Source organism: Urocampus carinirostris, chromosome 13 (genome assembly GCF_059441175.1).
Source record: "Urocampus carinirostris isolate Australia breed hairy pipefish chromosome 13, RoL_Ucar_1.0, whole genome shotgun sequence".
Classification (NCBI taxonomy): Eukaryota; Metazoa; Chordata; class Actinopteri; order Syngnathiformes; family Syngnathidae; genus Urocampus; species Urocampus carinirostris.
This window is the reverse complement of record NC_142361.1, coordinates 34834705-34849332: the sequence shown is the minus strand read 5'-3', so window position 1 is coordinate 34849332 and position 14628 is coordinate 34834705. Positions and strand designations below refer to the sequence as shown.

General features: G+C 40.1%; 2 protein-coding genes across 2 annotated transcripts in view; both read right to left on the bottom strand.

Moving 5' to 3' along the window:
* fancl (FA complementation group L) overlaps window positions 1-13485 on the bottom strand; it is a 50247-nt gene extending 36762 nt beyond the window's left edge. Inside the window, exons 1-6 of the mRNA XM_088350913.1 lie at window positions 13350-13485; window positions 13120-13284; window positions 6385-6443; window positions 5414-5474; window positions 3397-3453; window positions 2088-2185 (exon numbers count right to left, since the gene is read on the bottom strand). Of these exons, the coding sequence (XP_088207039.1) occupies window positions 2088-2185; window positions 3397-3453; window positions 5414-5474; window positions 6385-6443; window positions 13120-13206 (362 nt within the window). The 5' untranslated portion in view covers window positions 13207-13284; window positions 13350-13485. The remainder of the gene's footprint in view (window positions 1-2087; window positions 2186-3396; window positions 3454-5413; window positions 5475-6384; window positions 6444-13119; window positions 13285-13349) is intronic.
* LOC148354425 (uncharacterized) lies at window positions 8426-12352 on the bottom strand. The gene is made up of 2 exons (XM_088351502.1): window positions 11721-12352; window positions 8426-10921 (listed from the first exon to the last, which is right to left on the bottom strand). The coding sequence occupies exons 1-2, from the start codon at window positions 12159-12161 to the stop codon at window positions 8924-8926; spliced, it is 2439 nt and encodes an 812-aa protein (XP_088207628.1). The 5' UTR covers window positions 12162-12352; the 3' UTR covers window positions 8426-8923.
* Window positions 13486-14628: the final 1143 nt, after the last annotated feature.

Below are 14628 nucleotides of genomic sequence, written 5' to 3'. Positions count from 1 at the left end.
CAGGACCAAAAACTATTTTTTGGGGGTGCGCCCTATAACCCGGTGCGCCCTATAGTGCGTAAAATACGGTACTTAACCTCATGAATAATTACCATATAGTATGCCATCTTTGATCAATTAAGATGACCACTCTCTCAAAACACACTAATGGAGAGACAGGTCAGAAGTAGCAGAAACCAGAGTGAGAGAGCAAAACTCATTTACCTGGTCCAATCAGCAGACAGAATTACATCTGAAAAAAAAAAAGACCCTAGTGGCTATTAACACAGCCAGTACCAATTAAGACACTAAGCGAGTCTCAAGTGCTTTGGAGATTGAAGCCCACTGTGTATATTGCCTCATAACTATACTCCCGCATTGCAAAATAGTGTTCATCCTATTTCCAGCATATCTTCACCCCCTTCTATTAAAACCTGAGAGTCTTCAATTAGAGCTATTTGCATTTTACTAATATCATAATTGTAGGAGCGGTCATTAAGAGGGAAGTGGAAAATGGTCATAGTACCCAAGTAGCCAAGGAATCCCGACGAGAAAAGACCAAATATCTCGATTCTGCCTCTCCAATGCAGGTGGGGAGAAAAGTTCGTATTTAGAGGGTCTGTCAACGCAAACGTTCTGCCAATTATTAAACGTGACAAGGAAATATTACTTTAACCAATGACTAAGGAAGTCATTAAGAATCATTTGTTAGCGCGAAGGTACATAGTTGAAGAATATACCGTAAATTCCGGACTATAAGCTTCTACTTTTTTCCCTAACTTTCAACCCTACGGCTTATTCAGTAATGCGGCCAATTTATGTAATTTTTCTAACCGCCGCTAGCGACGCTCGAGTGTTGCTACCATTAACTGCCCTGTCAAAGCTATATTATTATTATTAAAGCTTTGAAAACTCTCTCGGTGTGCCGTCTTTCTTTGTAAATATGTGTAACCCATGTATAATATGTATTTGCAACTGTATATTTGTGTAATGTATTTATTTGTATTTATTTTAGACACTTATTCTGATATGTTTTGCACGGGTGAACGAAAAATGAGGGGCGGAACGAACGCGGGGTGCCGGGTTTAAGTGGGGACCGCTAAAGGTGAGGGACAGACAAGAAAAGGGGGTAAAAAGTTGGTTAAAGAAAATGGAGTTGCGTGAGTAAATGTGTTCATCTGGTATATTTTTCCCACCCTTACCTTTGGAAATATACACTTTTTTCCTTGGATTACTTTCAACAGGACCTGGACTCTGCTGGTCTGCATCAAACCTTAAGTACCGGTATCATTTTCCGTTCATTTTGCCGGCTGTGATTTTTGGACTGTGGACTTCAATGAAGGACATTTAGTTTCAATCGCGGGACTTTAAGTCGGGTTTGGGTTAATTTTGTGTTTGTGTTACATGTTTAAACGTGGGCGCATGCGGCTTATATACAGGTGCGGCTTGTGTATGTACAAAATCGGTTTTCCCCTTAAAATGTGGTGGGTGCGGCTTATAATCAGGTGCGCTCTATAGTCCGGAATTTACGGTACTTCTTGGGAGAAACAGCAGGGGATGTTACATCAATTCCTAAACGCTGTGACAGTCACAATAACCTTTGTAACTATTGTTTCTTTCATTTTCAATTGATTTTCCCTAAATAAAATAATTAAAAGACAAATTACTGAACCTGTGCTACTGATTGAGTTCAACTAGGTTTTCTCCGATAACATGCAACAGGTATTTTAACTTATCGTGCATAAAATTATGATGATAAATCAAATATAAGTACAAAAACGAGGGAAATGCAATCAAGTCATAATCGGTTTACAGTGGAGACCAGGGGTGTCAAACTCATTTTAACTCGGGGGGCCACACGATAGAACAAACATTCTCTCGGGGGCCGCACTAGTAGATTAGAGAGAAAGAAAAAAAGAGAGAAAGAAATAAGAGAAAGAGAAAAGTAGAGAGGATGAACAAAGAAAGAGAGAGACATGGAAAAAGAGAGAGAGAGCATGAGAAACAAAAGAGATTAAAAGAGAAATAGTGAGAGACGGGGAAAGAAAGGCAGAGAAAGAAAGAAATCCAAAGAGAAATCCAAAGAGAGAAAGACAGGCTTTACTCACTTGTCCCACCCGAGCGTTTCCATTTCCAAGATAAGTTGGGAGTAGTACTGTGGAGGTGGAATAGAGTAGCTCATTGGATGTTTTTTTAAGCACACTTCCTGCAAATCAGAAAGAAAACAATAACAGCGGTGTCTCCACTTTTGGATGTTAAAGCATACAAAGAAAAAAAAACACATACATTTATGTATTGTATTAAAGCTTCTTGACTTTGTCAAGGATATATATCTGAAAAAATAAGGTGATAAAAAACTGTTGTCACTAAATTACAAGATGGTATATTTAAATTTGTCACATTTGTAAAAGGACAGTGGGCACCTGTATGATGCAGCAGGGGTAAACCAGTGAAAGCTGTTGGGCCCTGCTGATGAACAGAAGAGTGTGTTGTGTCACCCTGACCCGAGTGACTTGCATGGCTGCTTTCTTGTGTCCCGTTTCATCTTAGGTGTGGAGGTGCCTAACTTGTTTGGGTGTTTGGGCATTTGGGTTGGCCATGGTCCCAAAATTTTCGTGTGTGTGTTTTTTATTTATTTTTTGCTATTTCTTTCCCTCTTTATTTTTTTTTTCATTTTCTTTTTTGTTATTGTATGTGTTTGTCTTGCTGTCGGTCACCCCTCTTGAGGGATATGACCAAGGTAGGTAGGTCGGTTGGTCAGTCGGCCGATAGATACTTTATTCATCCTTGTAGGGAAGTTAACACTTCCAGCAGTATCCTTGTGTTGAAAAAGAAAATAATAAAATAAAAGATATAGAATACAAAAATACCCAATATAACGTGTTGATATAGAGTATTTAAATAGTGCTACGGAAAATACACATAAAAATAGGGTAATATGCAAATGTAGGGGTGGGGTTTAATATGGGCTTTTACTCCCCTGGGTGGAGTTAAAGAGCCTCATGGATGTAATGAATTGTCCATGATTGACAATTGAGGTTAATTTTAACAGTTTTTAACGGACATTGAGGGGAATGCTTGTGGAAAAAATGGTCCAGAGACCCACACCAAAAATAGATAAAAGGTAAAAAAGCTTTGAAGAAAAAAAATTGTATGATATATGATTATTTTAATATATTTTACAGCTGATTTAATACATATATCGCCACCGACCCGCTACGGAGCATGTCACCTGAATGCTAACACTAGATGAGCGTTAAACAGTTCTCACTACATCATCTCTCAAATAAATATGCCAGGAAACAAATATTCCAAAGTTCAAGTATGAATGTTACAAATAGCGTTAGATTCCAACTTTTTCGATACCCAACAATCTCAACATAGCATAAGTCCTCAATATATGATTGCCCTGCTTACCAAGACAGTCTTCAGTTCCAGAAGAAAACTGACAAGATCGCTGGACTGATGTAGTCTCTGCAAGAAAGGGACAACATAACCCATGAATAGCCAGATAATAAAGTGACACTATTTTTTTCTTCTTCAAGCCAGCCATTCAAATCAAACACGTGTTTGTGATTAATGGGGGCTGCCACCTCCTTAAATAATTAATGATAGCTTAAAGGCTGCGAAAATAATGAACTTTGCAGCCCGGGGTGAAATATCAATCTCATGCAAATAACCCTGAGGGACCACATAACAAATAGGGACATTTTCCAGGCGGCGTTAATTAAACACTGAAAAATATTTTTCACCGCTTCTGATGAAGTGCGCCTGATGGGCGCGAAGGAACAATGCCAGGTATGACAGAGTCAACACAAAAGATGTGAAATGACTCCGGCAAATGCAATCAATCAAGGATTTTGGTCGGTATAACGTCAGCACGATGCACTTCTACCTACTGTGCATTGGTCTTTCGTGAAAGATACTTAGCATTGGATTTGGTTTCAGAAATTACCCAACTGGTTTTGGCCTGGAAAGTGCAGTTTCGATACCCTAATTTAATTGATCTCGAATCCATCCATCCATTTTCTTCCGCTTATCTGGGATCGGGTCGTGGGGGGAACAGCCTCAACAGGGAAACCCGGACCACCCTATCCTTAGCCACTTCTTCCAGCTCATCTGACGGGATCTCGAGGTGTTCCCAGTCTAGCCTGGAGACATAGTCTCTTCAGCGTGTCCTGGGCTGTCCCCGGGGCCTACTGCTGGTGGGAAATGCCCCGGAACACCTCCCGAAGGAGGCGTCCAGGAGGCATCCTTATCAGATGCCTGAGCCACCTCAACTGGCTTTTCTCACTGCGGCATTGGGGCAGTTGCTCTACACCTAGGGTCAGGAACCTTTTTGACCCAAAGAGCCATAAAAGCAAAAAATGTTTTAAAAAGAAATTGAGAGAAACACATAATATATTTCGAGATTTAATCAAATGTATGAAATGACAATAATGCCAAATCCTGTGTCCCAAATAAAAGTAAATATGCCATTTACAATTTGTCTTCCACCTTAAGTTTGAGCACGTGTTAACCGCGGGCGGCACACGAGGTAACGACGCGGAAATGACGCGGAACAACGTGCTCTGGCCGCGGCCAGGGCGTGGTTACACATGGGTAGGACGGGAAATTTCAGCGGGTAATCGTGGGTGGAGCATGGTAATAGCATGTTCTGCGCCTGTATCGCGGTGTTATTACGTGAAATTAGCGTGTTACGCGTGTGACGTCAAACGCCTTCCTCCGCGTATATACAGCGCGATTTGCCGAGCACACGTCAGTTGTGCTCGAGACGTCAAGGGGTGGACATGGATCCCCGTCACCGTAGTGACCTCGTCTTAATCCATTTTTATTTCTTGACATTTATTTTCATTTCATAACAAGATAATAAAATCAAAATGAAAAACTATTACAATAATAACATATTGGCTTCTTCGGTGCCATAGCTTGAAATCTTGATCTTCACGGGACTGTGTCTTGAGCGGTTATGATTTCTACAGCCCGGTGTTATGCCGAGAAATGCATCCCTGCAGAGATTTGCATCCCCTCGCTACTACAACCACTTTTACCTCGTTTTATCTCACTTTTATATCACTTTTAGGGAATGTAATGGCGAACATATAACCAAAACCAGCGTAGGAGTCGGATTTAGGCACAACACCGGCTCGGAGCTTTTATACCCGTGGTCCACACGAGAAAATAACGCGGAAATGACGTGATGAGGAAGCGGAACAGTCGCCGGCGTCTGTTTTGCGGGCATACCACTGATGAACAGCGGGTTGGCCAATTTTGCGCATTTTCCATCGCGGGCAACCACGGGCAAAAAAAAAACGCAAAATTTTGCCCGCGATACAGACGCAAACGGCTGTGTGACCGGGCCCTAACAATAATCTGTAGCTATCTATGCTGTGTATTCATGATTCTGACCATTTAAGATGTTGTGTAAGCATACCTGCTTGACAATGTGCTCATATCCATGCAACAGGTGTTTCATCTTCCAACAGCAATGTAGCCTATACAAAGGACAGGACAGAAGGATTAATTTTTTACACTTAAAGCTAAGAATGAAAAATTAAAACAATAATACTTTAACGCAGGGGTCTGCAACATGGCTACCGCAGCCCCCCCAAAAACACCATAGTAGCTTGGGAACAGGTTCTGAAAATACCTCACTATTGATAGGTTGTGATATTCCTGGATATTTGATTTCTAACTGGCATACTGTTTTAGTGGTTGACTTAGCCTGTTTTAACTCTAATTCAAATAATTACAACCCAGTAATAACATAGAAACTACATAAAAGTACCACAATGAGTTTTCACTTTAAAAATGCGGAGCCTTTGCTCTGAAAATGCTGGTCTACTAGTGATCCCAAGAGCCAAGAAGAAATCCGCAGGTGGGAGAGCGTTCTCTATCTGGGCCCCGGTGCTGTGGAATGCTCTTCCCCCCAAGATTCGATCTGCAACCTCAGCAAAACCGTTTAAATCTAGGCTTAAAACACACTTTTATTCCATAGCATATGAATAACCTACATTTCATGTTGACAATATATGTGTATTATTTGTTATTGCAACATCCATGGCAGCCTGGTCATCCTGGAAGGGGGATTACCTTATGTGCGGTCCCTTCTCAAGGTTTCTTCATTTTCCTCATGTTGCTGTTTTTGAGTTTTTCCTTGCCTTCATGTAGGTTTTAGATCAGGGGATGGTGTTATAATAGGCTGTGGTTTGCAATAATCTGTTGTCTGTCCAGCCCTATGAGACTCCTTGTGATTAAGAGCCATACAAATAAACATGACTTGACTTGACAAACTGGTAGCCCTTCATGCAAATCAGTAAGAAAAGTAGCTCTCAGTTAAAAAAAAATGATTGGTGACCCCAGCTTTAACATATACATTCATCTCACTTGGAATTTTTCACATACTTGGCCTTTTTGAGGTGGTTATCTGGTGGTAGGTGTATTCTTACTCTCAGGTCCTTCTCCTGTATAGAAATAAATATAAAAATACAGTTTTCCTAACTAGAAAGGGATTCACTTTAGGGTGGCCTTGCTTTGTGGAGTTGCATAGTGCATTCTAACTGGCTATACAGATTCTGGACTATATAACGCACCTGATTATAAGCCACAACCAGTACATGTTTAAAGGAAAGAACATTTTGTGCATACATAAGCCGCACCTGACTATAAGCCGCACGTGCCCACATTGTCTTGTGTAAATATTGTGTAAATTAGCTTTAATCTTTTTTTTTATTAGATAGATAGATAGATAGATAGATAGATAGATAGATAGATAGATACTTTATTCATCCCCGTAGGGAAATTGCCTACAAGCATCATTTGTTTTTACAATTCATTCACAAGATTTCCATTTCTTTTTTTTCCCCTGGTATCTTTTGTCGCATTATACTAACATTTTTGGAGGCTTATTTAGTCGGTTGCACGATACACAACTGTACTTAATCACATTTTTTAGTGGAAATACAATGTTGGCAACAAGATTGACTTGGTATAATTGGAAATTATTTTAATGCAACACAAACTTTTTCTTCTTTTTCCCTGTTTCTTTTTTAAATTCCATTAAAAAAACTCACATTGTGTTTATTTTTTCCTAGCTGTTACTTTTTTCTTTTTGTTCTCGATTTACTTTTTTTCCTTTTTTTCTTTTTTTCCTTTTTTTCATGGCTTTTTTCAGAATTTTTCCTTCTTTTTTCACTTCCTTTTGTTTCTTTTAATCTCAGCTTTTCACTTTTTCATTTTGGTATTTCTTTCTCTTTTGTTCTATTCCCCCCTTCCTTTAAGTCATTTTGTGCATAATTTTACATAATATTTGGTCATGTTGGGATTAAAGAAGCAAAAACAACCTGAAGAGCCGTTTAGGACCCAAAAGAGCCTTCCTTTTAGTGAGCCGAGCCGAAGAAGCCGGTTCTCCAAAAACTCTACTGACTTTACTCAACTACGTTCTACTTCCACCTTGACTTCAAAACACCATTTAGAACACAGCGTCAGGGAAACCCGTGTATTTTTACCTTCATACTTCGTAACTTTGACTTAATTCGCTTCTTAATTAGCAATTTCGAGCCCTGATTTTTGTGAGCTGGCTAGATTTTCTTGTGCGCGGAAAAGCTCTGGGTAGTGCGCAATTGCGCACACACGCAGCTTAGAGGGAACTTTGGTCATGGTGCATATCATTGGAAAGCTTAAACTCCTGGGATACAAGATATTTCAAAATATACTCTTCAGAGAAATATCAGGATCAGTCTAAAACAAAATACCCGAAAACTATAAAGTAACTCAACATCACGTCCCCTGGCCGTCTTTAACTTATTCAAATATCAAAAATGGATTAGTTACATCAAGGACCATCCCTAGAATCCAACCTTGTGAAACATTCATTCCAAAACACACAATAATGCCGAATAGGACTCCGCTTAAAACATTTTTGCTTCGTTGGACATTGTTGTTTATTTTAATCTGTTTGTTTCGATACATTATTTCCGTTAACAAATAAACAGACTCCTAACATTATTCCCAATATGGTCGTTAGCCCTTCCCTTTCAATTTACACCTCTTCCTTGATGAGGGTTTGTTCATGCTAGTTTTATTCATGCACAAGTTACATTAAACTTGTGTCTTCCTCGACACATTTATTCCACGTGTCTCACTCTTACCTCTACTGCTCTGGCGCCCCCTGTCACCCATTAGAAAGAACGCACGAATTAGACGCAGCATTGCATAAACCGCAGGCTTTAAAGCTTGTGACAAAAGCCGCGCCTCATTGTCCAGAATTTTTGGTAGATATTTGTTTCAAAAATATATATTAACAGGCATAATATACACAGGGATGTGATTTGACCAAAGTGAAATTATCTGAAAATTAGCGGGGGGGGGGGGGGGGGGGGTGATTGCTAGCTGGGGGGGGGGGGGGGGAAACCAGGTAGGACCAGGGCAGTGCCCTGGTGGGGGGAAAAGTGGGGCGAAGCCCCCCCCCGGAGCTCATGGGTTTTTTTAAGTACTTTCAATGCACTCAGATGACAAAGAAATAGACAAGACAACAGCATAAATTTTCAATGTATATTGAACTATCCCATATAAAATTACAGTTTAAGTCAACTCAAAATCAGTCACATTAAAAAACATTTCCCCAACGCCACTATCTTAATTGTAAAGAAGATGGTTCCAGTGGCAAGGGAGACCCTAGACGACCGGCATCTTTCTACAACTGCAGGCGGCTAACGGGATCCAGGTCTGTAGGAAACCGCCTCAAAGCGTGCCGCCACCAGCTTTTGGGATCACTCTTAGTCTGGACTCTACCCTTCGACCTGTTCGGCTTGGGTAACCCTACCAGGAGTACGAGACTCCCGCCGACATAGCTCTGGGGGTCATGGAGACGCGCAAAGTGCCCCACCACGATAAGGTGGTGATCCGTCGGGACACAGCTAAATCCATTCACATGACCCAAACACTACTTCCTCCTAGACTTCATTGCTTTGGAATGGGTCTTTCTAGCCTGCTTCTGTGCAGCTTTGATGGTTCTTCTTGAGGCAGCCTTGCTCATTTGGGTGTCCTGTTTCACAGCAAGTTCTGTTCGTTTTGCAGACAACATAGCTGCTTCTGCATCCTTCTCCTCCCTGTACCTTTTGGAGGATGTCCTCAGATTTAGGCACAGTATGGACTGCACAGGATCCATCAGAATGTCTTTCCTTCCAAAATGGCTGACAGAGGTGGTATTTCTTGCTCTTAGGGCATATTTTACAGTCTGGATAGAACTGTATGTGGCTATGTCCATTCTGCATGCTTTGGGGTTCAGGACATCACCCATGACACTAAAAGCCCCCTCTACTTGCGGCCCATGGAAGCAACTCATGAGAGCCTTCACCATCTTGGCCAGGGTTGGGTATCTTCCAACAGCAAAGACTTGGGCCCACCAACGATCCAGTGCAATTGCCTTCCCCTCTGAGTCCAAAGGTGTTGGCAACTCACTGTCCAACTGGTATTCTCTCACCTCGAGATCATAGTTCCCCAGCTCTGACTCATCAAGGACATTGGTGACCAACGACGACAGCTTCTTCAGTTGGTTTAAAGTTGAGCTGTGTCCTCTGGCAAGTGGGTCAATGGCAGAGGCTGCTCTCAGAAGCTTGCTGTTCATGGGCAACTTTTTCTGAAGGTACAGACCACATGCCAGATATGCTGCCTTGGCTTTGGCTTTGAACTTGAACACAACTGACGACTTGTTAGAAGAATCCATCAGTTTGCTGGTGACACCACCATAGAAAATATCATTTTCTCGGAGTTGGTTGGCTTTGTTGTTCAGTTCAATTTCTGTCAGTTTACAGCCTTGAAGGGACTCTGGCTTTAGGAAACAGGACAAGAACTTCTTGAAGAAGGACACTTGCTTGTCGTTCAGCTTGTGGATCATTGGCGTTTTCGTCTCAAAGGTGATCACATAGTTCTTCAGCAAGGGCAGAACTGCTGTGTACAGGTTGAGGGTGAGAAGCGTATCCAATCTTGTGAAGAATATCTTCTCATAGATCCTCTGCTTCCTCTTCCTTCCTTCCTCAGTCATGTTCTTTTGGCCTAAAGCTGATTGTATGTCTTTGAGTTTGGCTTTGACTTCTCTTGAAAGATCCTTCTTGTGGTAGATGGCCATGATGGTGGGAAGATAGAGTTCTTTATCTCCTCTGCCAAGAAATGCATAGTAGAAGATGGTAAAGACATCCATGAGGCGTAAGGTGGACATTGAAACATTATAGTTTGAAAGCCATCGATGGCTGACAAATCTCTCTGGCATGGTGAAGGTGATGCCTGTCAGAAAGCAAATTTCTTGAAGAGCTTCCTTCAGATCGGTTGACCACTTGAAATCGTTGAAGAGATCATTATGGAGTCCTTCAATCTTGTACTCAAATGGCTTGCAAAAATGCTTAGAGGCGTTGTGGATGTGGTGGCAGGTATCCCCATCTATGTCAAGGAGATGTGGTGCTGGTCCCTCTCGCAAACGCGTCTCAACTCCAGATTTGGAACCCCGCATCACTGCACATGAGTCCATCAACACAGACACCAAATTGCTCCAGGGAATATTGTTCTTGGTCATGAGGGCTGAGAGTTCATCAAAGAGAGATTTGCCGTCAACTTTAACAACACTCAAAGATGCTAAATGTTCCACCACAACAGACTTTGTCGACGGGGAGAAATAGCTGACGAGAACACACAGGACACGGTGTAGATTGTTGCTGGTGGACTCATCAATGTTCATTGAAAAGTGGGAGGATCTTAAGTTTGTTAAAGTCTCATCAAGCATAGTATGGGCAAGGCCATACTTTGTTTTGTAGGATGCACTGGTTCTATCCATGGACAGTCCATTCAGAGCTTTTGGATCCCTTGCCAGTTCCTTTGACAGTGTGATGAGCTTTGGGGCCATGGTGAACGGAAGAGAATTTTCGGCCAGCACTCCCAACAGCATTGCCTGAAGAATAAAAGAAATTTAACAATAATCAGTAAACAATTAAATAATTTAAATAATTATTTGAATTATAATCCAAAATGTCATGCGACCAAAGTAAATAAAAAAGGATTTAGTCTAAACTTTCATGCACATTCACATGTCAGAGTATTTATTATGGTGACAAAAAAATGTTGAAAATTAGCTACAAACCATTGGAAATAATATTTACCATGCAATAAATCATTTAATCAATCATTCTTAATACATAATGGATAACAAAAACATAAAATACCTCATGCAGCAAGCTCTGATAAAAACACAATCATGCATTCGACTAAGATCATCTCTGTAACTGCATACATCAAGACACTCAACATCTTGAAACCTAAAAAGTGCAAACATGCAGCATTCATTTGAGTTTGTGTCAATGATTAACCATGTTATTAATATTAAGTAAATTATGTACCATAATAATATCGTGGCCATTAAGAAAATCAATGGTAGAATATCATACAAGTACTTAATTTAAAAAATATAAATACTGACAATAGTTTTGATTACTATTAGGCTTAATAATATTTTTAAATTTCCTAAATCATATTTTAAATGTAATAATTTATTTCTTTAATAGCAGCGTATCCAAGTATTTGATAAATGAAAGTACAATAAGTATAGGCCCTACAGTAAAGTGTTGGTGTAATGTACACATGAAAATCTATTATTGTAATTGTTAAATATTTATGGCCATTTTTATTACGTTATAATATTTTCGAAAAAAATGGGAAAACTGTCAAATAAATTTGAAAAGTTTACCACCTACCTCAAAATTCACGACTCTATCAGCAACTGGTACAGGTTGTTGGGGTGGATCACGTCTCTTTATTACCGCTTCCGATTGTGATGTCAATAAGGGATGGAGGCCGTAAAGTTTTGGAGTTTTCGTTTGGGCACCGAAACTTCCAGCGATGGAATAATTTGTCGTTCTTGACTGGAGTTCTTTCACGTGTTTTTTGCTCTTTGCGTGACTTTCAAGAGCTTTGAAACCTCTCCCACCATAGTCGATGGTATCATGACACCAAATGCAAAGTGCTTTCCCGGCACGATCGATCTTCCGAATAAAGTCATTGAACAAATTCGTCACAGTCTTCTTTCCAACATTCGTAGATAATTCCTTCTCCAACCAGTCCCATCGAAACTTGTTTTTTACAATCTTATCAATTTCTTTAGCTCGCGGAGCATCTTTGCGTTCGATCACTGACATCTTTCTTTAAACACCCGGCAAAAACGTGTGAGAAATGAACAATGGCACACTCCTATAACAAGCGCGTTTATTGGTCAACACGAGACTTCAACCAATCGCAAGTACGTTTCATTTCAGTTACGGAAACACTCAAATGGCATGCTGTCGAGACGAAATCGTTTTTTTTTACCAATTAAAACACCGGAAATTTTAAAATTTTATTTTTGGAGATAAAAAAAGCGGAATTCCGCGAATTAGCGGAAAAATCACATCCCTGTATACAGTACTTTCGTTTGTTAGACATGTCAGTCCTGCAAAACTGATTTTTCCGTGTTCTTTGTCAAATAAATACTCCGTTTTGTTTCTGGAAATAACTTTATACCTAATAGTCTTGATGTTACAATTTTTCACCTAAATATTGTTGGTGCAGAATAAACTTCATATGGACAGGGGGTGAATGTCAAGGGTGTATTGGGTAGGGTTACTTTAACTGGATTACTTTCAATTACTTTTGGATTACTCCAATACCAAATATGCTAATAAAAGACAAAATAAACTAAATATGAATAAAATGATGACTCACAACACGTGGTAAGCTTTCTCTCCTGGCTTGGATCTCTTTGATCTCCGGCAAAACCAACATAAAATGCGACAGAAACAAAATGAAAATAAATCCAAACAGCTTGCCAACATCATTTTTGCCGTTCCGTGTATTCCGTTACTCCCCAAGCCTGCACAAAATGTAGTCATTGTATTCATATTTAGTTTATTTTGTCTTTTATTAGCATATTTGGTATTGGAGTCTTACAAAAGTAATTAAAAGTAATCAAGTTAAAGTAACCCTACCCAACCCTGGTGGGGACACGTCCCCTCTTTCTATGCCAAAACTACGCCCTTGGTGAATGCAATACGCCTTCACAGCATAACCGAATTTGTTTAGGTTCCGATTTATTTGACCTGGAACTGACATTCCACTTACCTGCACAGTAATGAATCCATCATAGACCGTTTTTTCAATGTTGAGGGGTACAAGTAGTGGGTTGTCTTGAATCAAGGCGGACGCCATAGTTCTCTTTTCGGAACCCAAACTTTCAGAGACCTTCTTTTTTGCTAATGCTAGCAGTTGTATTAACGTCTGCTACTTAAATGTGAATTTCCCTTCGGGGATGAACAAAGTATCTATCTATCTATCTATCTATCTATCTACTTGCCTGACTATTTTCAAACGACGAATATTTTGTATTAAATTCAACTCGAGTGATGATTTAGACGTTGTTTCTTTACTATCACGGAACGGAAATACGTACATATAATCTCAACTCCCGCCATGATGGTCCAAACAAAATTACGTCACCGAGATGCGTTTAGGAACTCCAGGAAAGTGTAGTAAAATCGATTGACATTTTGGTCGCACAGTGCTTTCGCTAATACATTGGAAATGTAGTGTAACGTTAAATAACTGCAGATTTGTCATAGTACATCTATTTTTGCTTCTATGTCAAGACAAACTTATGAATTAATAACGGAAATGGGAAAAATTGTAAGAGCATTGAATAGTTTACTAAACTGCTTGTTGTAATTTCTTGGATGATCAGGGTTGGGTAGGGTTACTTTAACTGGATTACTTTCAATTACTTTTGGATTACTCCAATACCAAATATGCTAATAAAAGACAAAAGAAACTAAATGTGAATAAAATGACTCAATTTTGTGCAGGCTCGGGGAGTAACGGAATACATGGAACGACAAAAATGATGTTGGAAAGCTGTTTGGATTTTTTTTCATTTTGTTTCTGTCGCATTTTATGTTAGTTTTGCCGGAGATCTAAGCCAGGAGAGAAAGCTTACCACGTGTTGTGAGTCATCATTTTATTCATATTTAGTTTATTTTGTCTTTTATTAGCATAGTTGGTATTGGAGTAATCCAAAAGTAATTGAAAGTAATCAAGTTAAAGTAACCCTACCCAACCCTGTGGATTATATAAACTGGGCATCACGGCGGGGCAGTGGTTAGTGCATGTGCGGCACAGTTCTGAGGTCATGAGATCGAACCTCCTGTGTGGAGTTTGCATCTTCTCCCGGTGCTTGCGTGGGTTTCCTCCGGGCACTTCAGTTCCCTCCCACATTCAAAAAACATGCGTGTAAGGTTAATTGGCCGGTCCAAATTGTCCGTAGGTGTGCCCTGCGATTGGCTGGCAACCAGTTGAGGGTGTCCCCTGCCCACTGCCCGAAGATAGCTGGGATAGGCTCCAGCATCCTCGCAACCATACCGAGGATAAGCGGTGAAGATAATGGATGGATGGATGATATGAACTCAACTGTCTATAAAAGTGAATAATATCTCCCTTAAACATATATCGCAGAAAACTTCTCTATACAGTATGTACACATAAAAGTTTGGTCCAGGTAACATGTTTATTTTGCCTTTTTCTATTCAAATCGCTCGTATTGAAACTGTTATGGACTCTACCATACAGCTTATTTCAGCA